This window comes from Chaetodon trifascialis, chromosome 6, assembly GCF_039877785.1.
Source record: "Chaetodon trifascialis isolate fChaTrf1 chromosome 6, fChaTrf1.hap1, whole genome shotgun sequence".
Classification (NCBI taxonomy): domain Eukaryota; kingdom Metazoa; phylum Chordata; class Actinopteri; order Chaetodontiformes; family Chaetodontidae; genus Chaetodon; species Chaetodon trifascialis.
Genome location: NC_092061.1, coordinates 10,090,672 through 10,105,765, shown reverse-complemented (window position 1 = coordinate 10,105,765; position 15,094 = coordinate 10,090,672). Strand labels below are relative to the sequence as shown.

Sequence of the window (15,094 nt, the reverse complement as noted above, 5' to 3'; positions counted from 1 at the left end):
ATAGAAAACCATGAAAATGCACGGGGACAGTGATCGCAATAGCAGCAGCTGAAGAGAGGAGAAAAAAAAATACAGAGATGACAGTTTGGGGTGGGAGGAACTGCTGAAATGAGACCCTGGGCTCAAATCATTAGAGGAAGAGGGAAGACGAAAAACATCCAAATCCACTCAACAGCTCAGACTCGTTGGGGGAACAGACGCTGACCTACTAACAGGCGAGAATCAGATTCAACACCTTAAATATCACCGGGGAAAAGTTCAAAAGGGAAACATTTTTAACTTGCAATACAGGAACTGAAAGTTAGGAAATTAAATAGATGAAATTGTTCTTTCCTCGGTTTTAATTTAGCATGCTGTACTTTGTGTTCCTGTCTAATCTTTAAGTTCTTAATGTCACAAGGTAATATTTGTTCCGGAGGGATTCTGCAGCAAAAATATTTCATGAGAGCAAGGTGAAATATGTTGACATCGACGGAGGCTGTAAGGCAGGCACAGAGCTGTCAATGACCCTGAAAATTTGTTTAATTTATTCCTTTATCTATTCGAGCATAATGCATAGCTACTGGTATTTCTTAGCAGTTTCATGGAGTCACATTCAAATTCCCAGCAATTAACTGACAAGAAACAGACATCTAGTTAACCTTGCTGCAACTGAAAATCATTACTTAACTTTACTTAATAATTACTTTAGTCACCATCATTGAATGAGTTACCCAATGATGATTGAGTCTATGGCCAATTGATGCATTGCAATATTTATATATATTGCGATTTTTATATGTCTGCAGTATTGCTACCTGGGTGTTGGTCTTGACATTCCTGCTAATGCAAACTCAACATTTGCTACTGTGGAAGCTTCACATTAAAAGCATTTAACTGGCAAAACACAATTCGACTTTTATTCTGAAGTATTCACAGGAAGTGCAAAGTGTTTGTCAGTGAGTTTTGCACTTAGTGCTATTGTTAAACAGGAATGCATCTATAAAACAGTCATTTTCAGAATCTTTTTGCCAGTGGGTCAGTTTGACATATTGCATTGAGTAATGTGGAGCTGCAGGCTGCACACCTCCAACTTCTCAACCTCCTTCAGTTTCACTGTACCCTGCAGTTCATAGACTCTTGCCTTGCACAGCATAAAATCAGATTAGAGTTGCTCAAAGAATGACGGAAAAAGCATTGCCCAACTTCTTAATTAATACAACAATAATTTGTTTTGAATTATGTGATTTGTAGTTAACTACATGTGTCGCCAAACACTGGATGAAAAGTCACATTTTCGTCAATTTCCGTCACTGTAAATTGCCGTGGAAGTTCTCTCTCAGCCACTGTGACCATCAAATCAAATCAACTAGGACTGAAACCTTTGAGTCTGCTTTAAGCGGCCATAGCAAGTGCTCTTGAGGAGACTTTATGGAGTTTCCTTAGTTTTCACATGCAGTGTTTCTCCTAACTGACTTTGTGGGTTGCTGTGAGCCAGCGTTGAAATGATTGACAGCTTGGTAAATTATAGAAAAGCCTTGTGCATGGTTACGGGTCAATGCGGTAAAAGCGTTGAAGCCCTCTGTGTGTGTGTGTGTGTGTGTGTGTGTGTGTGTGTGTGTGTGTGTGTGTGTGTGTGTGTGTGTGTGTGTGTGTGTGTGTGTGTGTGTCTGTTGCGGTCTTTATTTCTCTGGACAGTGATGTATTTTGCATTTCCTGCTGAATCCTCCAGTTCAGTAAGTACTTTAACATCACTAATGGCAACAGCAGAAGAAGGAGAAGGGAGGAGGGAGAGAAAGGTGAAAGAGAGGGACGCAAAGAGACAGAGACAAGGGGAAAGAAATGAAGAAGAAAATAACAGCGGGGATAAAATGAGAGCAATGGGAGAGTCCACAAAAGAAACCACAGGACACAAGACTGCTAAAGAGCAGGGACGTTCTTCCCCATTATGACCTGAAAACACCTGCAATGTCTGAGTCATCTTTGGATGAATACTTATCAAGCACTAGTGCCATCTACCTTAGCAACCTGAGCTAATTTTGCTTCAGTTTTACACTTTACATTTATTTTTTAACATACTCTACTGATTTCTTGGGGTTATGCACATGAACTCAAGAAACTGGAAATTGTGTCTAAAGCAATTACATTAATTCAATCAGAGGTGGATGTTGGGGGTTTCTAACGAGGAGTGCCTGCTTTTTTCATGGTTAGGATAATTTATATTTCAGTTCCTCTTTTTCCATTTCTCACTCGGTTCCCAGAGGTATGTCCTCAGAAGTCCTCTCACACACTCTGGGTAATCAGCAAAGATGCAGTGTATCCCTCTCTCCATCAAGTTCAGCCTTGGCCTTGTTCGGTTATTTTAGGAATGTAATTTAAAATGAATGCATGTTCAAGGTAGCATTCAGGAGGTACAAATTAAAACCTGTGTTTTCCTCTTCCATCTCACTCACCCACCAATGGCGTCAGTCAATGCAAACAGGGTTCATGATGAAATTTTAACGAGGAATGAAAACAAACTGAATACATAATTCCTTAATTATTGTTCATGATGAATAAAGGAATGTATGTAGGTTTCATTATTCTAATTAAAAATGTTTTTCATATGGGTTTTAGTTAAAAATATGTATTAAAAAAAACAGTTTTAGCTCTCTGTGAGCATTAAACAAATAAAATGTATATGTGCGGGATGCTAACCCTTTCCTTACTTTTCTAAAGTGCAGTTGTGTATGTGTGCAGGCATTTATGCACATGTTTTGTGTGTGTGTGTGTGTGTGTGTGTGTGTGTGTGTGTGTGTGTGTGTGTGTGTGTGTGTGTGTGTGCATGTCAAAGCTGATTCACTGTACAGTGTAGGAGTGCTGATGACACTCCATAATCATTAAAGCATGAAGAGGCTCTGAGCTGATTGGGGCCATGCTAATCCTTTTTAATTGACTCTCCAGCTCTCCAGTGTTATTAAAACCGCCCAATAACAAAATCAGCTTTGCTTTATTAGCCGGGTCAGCTGAACTATTGGAGACCTCCCTGTTTGTTAGTGTTGCATTTTGTTGAAGGATGTACAGAATAAAGTATGAGTGTGGTAAACAAGGAACAAAATGGACATATAGAAAACACAAATAGGTAGTGCCTCTGCTGGAAAACATTTTGAAAACAGCTCCTTCCAATTACATTCATTGCAAATGCAGGAGGTTTAGTATAGTAAGGGTACAGATGTTATGATGAACTTGTGTGCAACATATCTGACTGCAGTTAATGCTGACTTTTTAAAACATTCAACCATGACAATGATTGCTCCCAAACCTTAACTAAGTTACCATCCTTTGGAAAAATTGGGTTTCTGCAGAGTTGTTCTTTTGTGGCAATTCCACATCTTTCACAACACTGCAGCAGTGATTTTATAGTTTTTACTGACAAAAAGACAACACATACCATCATGATCAGCACATTCTCTCTTTATAGTTCCTTAAAGAACTACAGGAGCATCCTCTTTCTAAGTGCTGTACATCGGCCTCTGCAAGGTCACGCTTAAGTAGCCTGCAGCCATCTACCTTTGAAAGAATTATGCTTCTGAAATCAGAAAAGCATCAGAAGTGCCAAGAGTTTCTTGGCAGAGTGTTTGATAAGCTGATGATTCAATACAATTCCAGGGTGTAAGCAATATTGTGGTTAATACAGCTCAGCACAAACGCAGTCGTTTTTTTGATTTCACACCACCAAACACATTTTACATAGTGTTAAATGGAGGACTGCATCTTAGCAGTAATGGATTTTACGATCGGGCGTGAGAAGATGACATATCATCACAAACATATTCTCTGCTCCACAAAGACGACACGGTCATCATCTGATATCTGATGTTCTGTTGTCAACACACTCAAATTTATAAGAAATATTAATTGCACTGACAATGACCTCCTTTAGTAACTCACTGAAGACTACTTAACTGAAAAGTGATGTAAGTGAAAAGCAATTAATTGGTAGCAATTATTCAAAGCCCTGGCTTATTAAACGTTTTCAGTCTTGGTCCCAATGAGGAATTTACTGTCCCAATTGCTTTCGTAGTTAAGCATTTAAAATTATATCACAACTCTTGCCAGCAATAGCACTGAGAACTATTTTTAGGTGCTAAACTATTTCCTAAATAAGTTTCTAATATGTTCATTGTATTATAATAATATATATGGAAATACACAGAAACCTTTTGTGTGCACAACTTTTAAAGTCCTAAAATACTTACAAGGTCTAACAACTTAGAAAACTTGACAGAACAGAGCAGAGATTTGTTATTTGACACTGTCGCACCCTGTGTCAAAACAGAGTGCTCATTCATCCATGACAACACTGTCAGGACTGCCGAGGGCAGCACGGGTAGCTGCCTGACAACGCAGTGCACTCCACACAGTCATGTCACCATCAATCCACAGCTTTATCTCAGAACTATGTCAAGAAAGACAGGGGGCGTGAGGAAGACTGAGACACAGCAAGAGTGACAGAAAGAGACAAAGTGGGAAAAAGAGACCGCAAGAGACAAGGGTCCCCAGACAAGGGTGAGAAATAACTAAAAGACAGACATAGAAACGGAGATAGGATGCAAAAAGGGGCAGACGTAAAGAGAAAATGCTGAGAAACTGTGCAAGGTTTCCTTGAAGACAGTGAAAATCAGAGACAACAGTCAACAAAAATGCATCGATTTAAAAAACAGCGAGAGGGGCCAGCGTTTCCACACCCGCACATTTAACACTCTGTCCACGTCACTGCCAGAAAGACATTAAAAAAGGGTTAATTGCAAAGGCGGACTGTCCTATGGTGTTTGCCAAAGCCTTTGAATTGATAATGAAAGGGGAAAGAAAAGGGTCTCCTAATTTAGGGGGTGTGGGGGATCCACACAAACGTTCATTATCTCCTACCCTCATACTTCTGAGTCAAGCACCCACTCAACCCACGATATACCACACACAAGTACACACACGGACACACACACACACACACACACACACACACACACACACACACACACACAGAGAACAAAGTCCTGGTTTCAAAAAGACTCAGGCCTCAGACCACAGAGAACTAAAACTACATATGATCACTGGCCTGCATACTTCCCGTCCTCCCTGAGGAGGGAAGAAAATAATACAGAGTCGTCAGCTAAGAAACAAAACACAGGGCGTCTATATGTAATGAGAAGCTTCCCTGTTTGAGTTTTGATTGATAGTTTCCTTAAATGGCCTAGATGACGGGCGAATGGACTGCAAGTGCTCGCAGTTACAGTCACTGAAGGCTGAAATGGCAAAACTCTTCTATTTTCGAGAGGGCCAAGATAAACATCGGGGTTCCAGTTATAATCTGCAAATAATGTATGTGCTCTGAAATCAGCATTACATGAGAAAATGAAGAGAAGGCAGAAAGGAAGAAAAAATAAACCCATTATGTATTTGAGTCTCTCCGTCTAGACAGAACCAGTGATTGGAACCGAATGGAACAGATACACATTTTCTGAGTGTATAAAGACACACAGAGAGGGGGAGTCTGATAACTGATGCTGAGACTGTGCAAAGGAAAATGCACATTTCCAATGCAGTTCTGCACAGTCTGCTGGCTTTAGAGCAGGATCTGACTAATGCCTGAATTTACTGACATGGCTTATCACTGGATGAAAAACCTCTCAAGGCTCCTAAAATATAAAGTGGTTATAAAAGACTGTACTGCTATACAGTACAAGGAGTCAGAGAGATAACGCATACAGTACGTGCGCTTATGTGTGTGTCCGTTCATGTGTCGATGTACACACATCATTAGATAATGATCACAATCCCTCTCTCTACATCCCCAACAACCGACCACGATACATTTATTACCAAAGCAACACAAAACCTCCTCATCCGCCCCATTTGTAAATTACTCTGCGGTGATAGACCATAGCAACAGCATTTTAATAATCTTAACACCATTTCAATAATTCACCTCGGCAGAAGGAATGAAAAAGATTGCTGACTAATCTGTGGATTACGGTGATGATTTCTGACAGAGGTTGAAGATCAAGGTAAAATGTGATAGGAGATGAGCCGTGGGGCTTACTATGCTAGCTCAAAGAGGATTAAGGTAAGGATCTATTGGGGAAGCAGCATTACATAAATTGTTTTTGTGCACAGGAACACACACACACACACACACACACACACACACACACACACACACACACACACACACACACACACACACACACACAGGTACACAAACACACGTGTGTTCCTCCGGAGAAGGGCCAGGATGAAAATGACTTTAATACTCCCGGTGCAGTGGTCACAACATTTTATAAAGCTAGGAAAGATCTGGTGCTTTATTTAATATTACTAAGTCTATCTATGGACAGTTTCTATCCCTTCAGGTTTATTGAATTGAGGCATACACGGGTCCAAAGAAACGCCGTGCACGGTTTATTTCATCTTTAAATCAACTGACAGAGCTTTGATGCGAAAATTGGCAACATGCTCTGGCTGCATGCACATTTTAAGTGTATTCAGAACATGCATATAGTTTATTTTGTAGCATTTAATACATTTCTCTCTGAGCCCTAAAGGAACACTGAGCTCCAGTGAGATCTGAAAGAGGTTTACAGCTAAAGGAATTCAATAGATCTGCTTCTATCTCTGGACACAGGAAGAGAACATGTCTTATTTGTTAGACAGTTTAATTCACACTGTCACCTTCACTGTCCATTGAAAGCACTCCACCGGCACAGATGTTATAACCTCCAGATAGATTCTACTAGTAAATGTCATCATATGACACATTAACAATGGTGACTTCGGGGACTGAAATGTACTGTGTGTGTGTCTCTGTGTACAGTATACCGTAAGTGTGTGACAGTGTGGTCCCTGCCGGCGTTCTGGCCACACCACACCACTGATTCACTCTGACAGAAAAGTCTGCCGTGATTTGCATCACAAAGACTCATTCATGCACAGGGCCACACATTCACACACAAACACGGATAATTACGCAAATGCATGTGTCTGGACTTATTACACACTAGTTAACACACAAAGTCATTCACAAAAAATGGCCGATGGTCACCGCGAGGCAGGTTTGAGGCCAAATGTGTGTGAGAGAGAGAGCGAGGTGTGGCCCTACCTCCTGGAGTCCCAGAAACACACATTTGTACACCACAAATGGCAGCGACTTCTTGGTTAGGATGGTGTGTGTGTGTGTTCTGCCTGAAGCTAAAACTTTTGGCTGCAATCAGCTACAAAACAGCAACTTTGGCGCTGGCAGCCGGATGTGTGTCTTGCTGATATGATAATCTAAATCCTATCTTTGAAGGACAATCTCCCTCTGCCACCTTGGTGCACATAATGAAATGTTACTTAAAATTTATTGTGACATAAATGTGATGAAACAGTCTATTAAGTCTACCCTCTGATTTGAAGATTACACTCAGATAACGTCCGGGCTGATCAGAAGCCATTATGTGAATAACTTGCACTAATTTAGGGTGTGGATTGAGTGGTTAAGAATGTGACAGGAGCTTGACCAGGCTCCAGACACATATCCAGTTACCGTCTGACTCTGTGTGTGTGTGTGTGTGTGTGTGTGTGTGTGTGTGTGTGTGTGTGTGTGTGTGTGTGTGTGTGTTAGGGACAGACACGTGGAGGGCCTGTCACCACACACTGATGTGTTTATTTCACTGCAGCTGGGGTAATCACTCACACACAGAGACAGACGCAGACAGACACATACACAAATATTCACACACACACACACACACACACACACACACACACACACACACACACCGCCACCTGCTATGTGCAGTCTCATGGCTTTGCCTGGCCTGTGGGGTCACTCCACCTCTTTGCGTTTCACGATAAGCTTCTTGCTGTCAGACTGCTGTCTCATTCTGTGGCCTCTGCGTCCTAACGAACCTCACAACATTTGTAGGGAAAAATATACAAGGTGACTGCGCTCAGATGTAAATTTCACATCGCAGTCAGTGGTAACTTTGACAGGCGCCTCCATTATGTTGACTGCTTTGGGTGACCTCGGGGCAGAAAAGTAATTCATAAACATAAAAAGCTTATAAAAATCCCCCCAAACAAACCAGAATTAAATCAGATCAAACTGGGGGCATTTTTCATTGAAAGTGAATATTGTGCTGCACTTGTTGCAAGTTCTCTGAATTCACCATCTGTGTCCTTAAAGCCTTTTCCCGTTGAACTGCTGAACCCTCCCTGCTGAATCCAATAGCTTTCCATCAGCTTTTAAAGGCTTTCGATCACAGTCTAAAGAGATTTAGATGTTTCTCGAGGATTTCACAATGCCTCAAATTGTGTCTCTCAGGAGCTTTAGATTGAAAGAGAGTGGAAAAAAAAACACACAGACAAGACTGACTGATGACAAGAGCAATACTGTCAGAGGAAAGTGAAAAGGAAATAATGGTGCACTGGTCGGCGGGGAGACATTTTCTTTGCAATCTCGGTTTGGTTTGACCCTGACTTCTCAAGGCTAACAGTTGTGCAGCAGGTAAAACGATCCCTGGCTAATCTGTACCTCTTATCATGCTCTTGTGTGTGTGTGTGTGTGTGTGTGTGTGTGTGTGGGTGTGTGTGTGTGTCTGTGTGTGTGTGTTTGTGCGAGTGTTTTTAGGGAGTCAAGGTTTGGTGCGGCATGTTGACAGCCACGTGATGCCAGTGGGGTATTACGATGTAGGTATCACATATCAGGGCACCAACCCTATCAAATTGACAACTTTACAACAGTCGTCAACTGGCCCACACGGCAACCACAACCACTAATATTAGAACGTTTGGCGAGAGGTCACCGGACACCAACAACGATAGCTGTCCATCAAAAGAAGAAAAAAAAACTGTGTGGAGAACCGGGCGGGAGAAAGCATAAATAGAGAAAGAAAATGTGCACGATAAGAACAAAGACAAACAGAAAAGTCAGAAGGGATGAAAAAGAAAAGCCAAGGCTACAACCTGAGGTCATCAGCAGGTTTTAAACCTAAATCCCTCTAATCAGCTTCAGCAGACAGGGGAGACAGACCAATCCATTTGCCCCGAGATCCCATTATGACAGGAGAAAGGACTGGGAAAGGGAGCAAATTGAACACACTGAAAAAATAGCTCTGAGTGTCAGAGTGTCAGTGTGTGTGTGTGTGTGTGTGTGTGTGTGTGTGTGTGTGTGTGTGTGTGTGTGTGTGTGTGTGTGTGTGTGTGTGGTTTGTCAGTGCTTCTTTGTGACTGTGTTGTGTTCAAACAGGTGAGGAAAAATAAATAAGGCAGAAGTAGCAATGAGTCATTAGAGTGGAGATATATCTCTGGGATGAAGGAGCGTGAGTGTGACAGAAAAAGAGACACAGAGTAAAAAATAGCCTCTGTGTGTGTGTGTGTGTGTGTGTGTGTGTGTGTGTAAGAGAAAGTCTGTGGCTGTTAAACCGATGTCAACATTTGCTTTATTTCCCTCAGAACAATTACATGTTTCTGAAAGTGAAAGGACAGGAAAGGGTTGCTCTCTTATTCTCCACCACTCTTTCTCTCTATCTGCCCCACCTTCATCTCCGCCTGCAGCCCCCCCCACACACACACGCACACACACTCTCCCTCTCACACTTTGTCTGTCTGAGCGCCTCCCTCCCTTTCAGTTTCCCTCCCCCAGCTCTCTCAGGGGAGCTGTGTACTTAGGTGCAATTGAAAATGACTATCAAATCCTGAGGAGCGAAACCTGATTCAGAGACTCCTTATCCGTTGGCGCAGCCCTCTCCAAGCGCTGCGCTGCTCTTCCCCTGTGACCGGCTAAATGAAATTATGTCTTTTTATCCATTCAGGTGGGAACGCAGCCAGATGAAACAGGAAAGTAAAGAACAATCTGAATTGTGAATGACATTCTTCTCCGCAGTCGAGGGAGTGGAAGTGACATTTGTGGCTCCTCCAAAGTGGATGTTTACTGTGTGGCGTGTTTGATGAGTGAGTAAAATGTCAATGTGCTGACAATGTGCTTGAGAGATACAATATTATGTTACTTTGATGAGGGTAGTGTTACTTGTATTCACGTGTTTGTACTTGAAATCCACACCTGTTGGCTGGGAACCTCTGACCTCATAAAATCGGCCTTGCTTATCAAAGTGTCTTTGGGCAAGGCAGTAAAGTAGCCGCTTAAATGGCTTAAAGAATGATGGAGCGATTTTACAGGGTGGCTCATACGTTATGAGCTAATGCGATTCCCACCTAAGTGAAGTTAAGGCAATTGTGCTCATTCACCTTTTTTGTTGCCCCTGCATTGAAAGAATATCTGCTTCAGTTCCGTTTTCAGCAACATGTACTGTACATCTCCACTGATGAAAAGGAACGTCAGCGTTATTTCAGTCCCTTTGAAGGAAAGCAGACAATCCACTTTCATTTATTATCCTCATTATTTTCTGCAAAGCTCACGTACAGTATGAGGGTGAGCAATGAAAATGTACAATAACACAGGAATATACAGTAGGCTGAGCCTCTGCAGTCGCTGCTCATGTTAACTTGTGCCGCAACTCAAATTGGCTCTCCGGGGACGTGTAAGTCAAAGTTTAAACTTTGAGATCTTTGGATCAGTGTTACATCGTTGCAGCAGAGCTTTCAAGCAAGTGTCACTCAAAACAGGATTCAGGCTGTTCACCTGATTTCCCCCCGTGATGATTCAACACGAACGCTGTTGATGGGAAATAATGCTGAAATTTGTGAGAACATGTTGGAGATGTTTCAAAACAAGGCCGATGTGATATCATTTTGCGTCCTGGCTTGCACTGAGGTCGCATCATTTAATTTTGCTTCTGTGAATGGGTCCAGTTACATTTTATGACAATTTTCGGATGATCACCAATGTTTAGCTCTGAGGTTCTAAGTCTTATCAGTTGTTGCTTTAGGCTCAAAACTTCTAAAAACACTACTTAACAAAATCTGTCAAAAGGGTCGGGATACATTTTCATTCCATGCATCCTTCAACCACTGACTGCAGACCATGAAAGAGAGCACGCACCGTTCAAACCTCTCTGTTCTGCTGTCTGTCACTCACAGGCAGTTTCAAAAAAAGTGCCACATGTGTAATAACTGACTTCTCTGTAGCACTTTCAAGTTATTTCCACTTGATGATTTCTATTTTTACATCTTTCCACATCCTCCCACTGCCTTCATTCTGCCATCCTGTCTCTTCAGTCAACTCCCCCGTTCTGTTCTACAAGTCCTCTCTCTTCATCTCGCACCTTTCTTTATGTTCGCGTCAGGTGGAGGTTAATAAAATGCACGTACCTCAGCAGCTGGTATGCCCTCCGGAGGACGACACTGTAACAGCACCTCCTGCTCCAGAGATACTTCCTTTCCCAGGGGTTCCTGTTCAAATGACTTCTTCAGGTCTGAGGAGAGAGACAGAGACGGGGTATTAGGTGAAGCAGAGAGCATGTGAGAATATTGCTGCAATTGTATCTTGATGACACTGGATAACATGTAGATTTGACTGTTTTGATGTGGTAATGAAGACTTTGCTTAGGTAGCCAATGAAAAAGCTCATGTTGCACGCTGTGGTGAGAGCGGCGAGCACTGATCCACTGATAAAATGTGTCAGCTGAGGGCGAGCCCTTGCATCTAAACGGGTAAACTACTTGAGTTCATACCAGTATGAATTTAATCTTGACAAGGACAGCCTTGGAAGCAACACCAGCGATCACATCAGAGGACAAAAAGTCTCAATGGAAAGCGGAGGTGTGTGGGAGGCCATTTCACAAAAGTGTGCTGTGATTCAGCAGCTGGGGAGGCCATTCAGGAGATGATGCCATGTCATTGTAAACTGCGCTCATTACCTCATTTCCACAGCAACAATGACACAGTAATTATGGAGCTGGTGGATGCAAACCAACCATGCATATATTGACTTCTCCCACTCTCCTGTCACTTCAGAAATGTACACAACAAGGAAAAACACTTAGCTGTATACTCTTAGCGTCAACTAAAGCTCACACAGGGGTGCACATGCTAACACACGCAGACGCACATCGTTTGCATTTTAATGCAGCTGAAACACACACACAGCTGAGCATACGTTTATGCGCTTGAGCTGCTTCACACACTGAACTCTGGCTGCTTTACTGCACGCTTGCCCCTCAATCACTATGCACAGTATTTAAACTCTGCTTTCATTCCATATAGACTTGCCAGAGTTCAGGGATCTCAAGCAACGCCAAAGACAATAAATGATTCACACTAATGGTCCACATGCTGTGATAAATGACAGCATTACAAAGCAGCATGGAATGCACTGCCATTTCTTTCACAGAACGCTTCAGAGAAGGCTTTTTTCACAGTGGCAGACTTTAAGACAATTAGCCAGACATTTAAATAAGAAACAACAGACAACAGAAAGAGAAGAGGGTAGAGACAAGGCTTAAAACTTGTGTTTAACTGATCTTCACGCTGAATGTATTTTGCTCTGCTGTTTCCTCTCACCGCCACATTGCTCTGCACAGTTCTACATAAAAGACATCATTTTGTTAATTGAGACAGTTCAAAAAGGGCGAGCAGGCTTCAACTGTTAGTTGGCTTGACTCTGCAGCTCTTTCCAAGTGTCCATCAATACATTATTTCAGAAACTTTCTGCCAATCTCCCTCCCACCAGGGCTACCCTGACACTGCAATGCTCTACATCATTCTGCCTTCCACTCTCAACCTTGTCCTTCTCTAGTTTGATTGATTCTACCCATTGGACAGAGTTAAAAACATAATTCAGTGCTTTTCTGTTCACCTCCCTCGTCTGCTGCCATGCACTTTCCCGCGCGCATGTATCCCTACATTGGCAGCTGAGCTTAACACATGTTAAAATAATTAGCCTGCCGTAGAAAAAGGCCATAAAACAAACTGTAACCTGAGACGAGTGGCAGCGTTACGGGACTTAGCAGGTGACTTTATTTATGGTGCTGATGGATTTCTAAATAAGAACATATGCAGGGGATGAAGATGTGTTTTCATTCAAGCTCCCGGGTGTAAGGTTTATGATCTGGTTTTTCAGGAGTGCCCAACTGCCCTTTTCATCCATGCAAATTCTGTATTCTAACCATGCAGGGAGATGACTTCACAACTGTCCACACACACGCTTTCAATGACACAAACTGAACTACACAAACACATGCAATATTACACATGCTACATAGTGAAAAAGCTGCTTGGGGTGTTAAATTCTGTGTACATACTTATGGCTGCAGCTGCTTACATGAGTACAAATATTTGTTTGTGAACACATGTGCATGAATGTTGTGTGATGGACATGAAGGTATGTGTTTCTGTTCCACATACATGGGAGAGCAAGACTTGTAACTGGATGATTGAGGGTCACGTGTCACAAATTTAACAAATGGCAGCAAGTAAGCAAGGAAGATTGATTACATTGGCCGCATATCTGAAGACATGTGCGTATTTTAAAGTGATATCAAGAGGTTTGTTGACATGGCAGCACTGACAGCAGTATTCAACTGGTACCATCTCTGAGGTATTAATACTAAAAACTTTTTCACTTTGAGGAGTTTGAAAGTCACTTTGTTGGTTTGTAAAGGATGGTTGCATCTATGGAAGACAAATCCTCTCTCCTCTGTCCTTTAGTTTTTAAAACCATACTCAAAAGTTTCATTGGAGGGCACAGTGTGTGTGCGTGTGCGTGTTATCCTTGCGTCCTTTTACTCTCCCCGGTTCCCAGGTGTACTCTTAATCACCTTATCCGTCAGCTGTGGTACACCATTTGTGGACACACACACACACACACACACAGACACACTGGGTAGAACATTTTTTAATGCTGAACCGTCACTCTCCGGGTATTTCATCAGGACAGCCACCGTACAGTGGCTAACAGACATAGAAGACGGCAGAGTGAAAGAGAAGGAGAGGTAAAACGGGAGGGGGGGGGGGTGTGTGGAAGGTAGAAGTCGGGACAGCAGGTGGGGGTTGAAAAATGAGAGGCAGAAAAAGAGAGGAGGAAGGAGGGAGGGAGAAGTTGGCAGCACACAGTAAGACCACCTTACTCCTTCGTAATACCAAAACCACCTGCTTGGTCTTTACCTATCAAAGCCTTTTCTCATGTCCACAACACTCTCGATATATCAAACCATTCAACAGCAGCTCATGTCAGTGAGTCCGTCTTGTATCATCTGTATTTATCTGCCTTATCTCTCTCAAAACCAACCCGCAATCCATCAAACATCCCAGCCATCAATCTGACTTTGATTACACCTCCTTTATCAAGAGCCCAATCTTATCCACACAGACAAGGGGAGAGATAATGTGTGTCTGGCTTCCAAAAGTAGAACAACTTTGAATCCAGTTTTTGAAAAGTAATTCCCACATGCTGGTTTTGAATTTGCGACCATGAGTCACTCGCTCCCCCATTGACAGGGTAAAATACTGCAGAGGCGAAAGGGAAACCATTGTGAGAGGATGAATTTCTGAGTGATGTTACTGTGAGATGTGCTTACATGGGGAGGTCATTTTTGAGCCTTAAACTGCAAAAATGGAATTGTGTGTAAAATTCTATTAAATTTCTAGGTTAGCTCAAATGCAAAACTAGCTATTTGCTTGTAGTCATCTGGTTACAGCCTTGGATTTTCATAAAATGACACAGAGAAACTACTGAGGAAGAAACGTCTGCTGTAAGACAGCTCGCACTGTTGTAGTGTGTTTATGGCTGTTAAAGGAATAGTGAAAATGTATGCATTGCAATTCACTGTGTGACTTGGTGACTCCTGATAAATGTGGCGCACTGATGGCTTTGTGATGGAGTTATGCTTGTAATGTTTCAAGTGTGCAGCATCTGTTTTCCTAATGTCCTGCAACTGATAAATAATAGTACTACACACCGTTTATTATGAGAGGGATTTTGTCTGTATGCACTGCAGGCATCTGAGAGTTTCCCCAGACAACATAAGACATGTGGCATATATTCAGGAGTGCACATAACTGGCACACAGGTACGCATGCACGACATAAAAGCAAAATGCCAGTTGCTTCAAAAGGCAGCTTTGCATACTGTGCGTATGTGAGATTGTTTACACTGTGTCTGAGTCCAACAGTGAGGAGTTTACCTCAGACTTGCCTGAAT

The 15,094-nt window shown here is 42.3% G+C and overlaps 1 protein-coding gene across 2 annotated transcripts in view; it reads right to left on the bottom strand.

The window, feature by feature from the left end:
• The window catches only part of unc5ca (unc-5 netrin receptor Ca), a 186,153-nt gene that overhangs the window by 55,428 nt on the left and 115,631 nt on the right, over positions 1-15,094 (bottom strand). For both annotated transcript variants that reach the window (XM_070964004.1, XM_070964005.1), the window contains exon 4: positions 11,266-11,369. In XM_070964004.1, the coding sequence (XP_070820105.1) occupies positions 11,266-11,369 (104 nt within the window). The remainder of the gene's footprint in view (positions 1-11,265; positions 11,370-15,094) is intronic.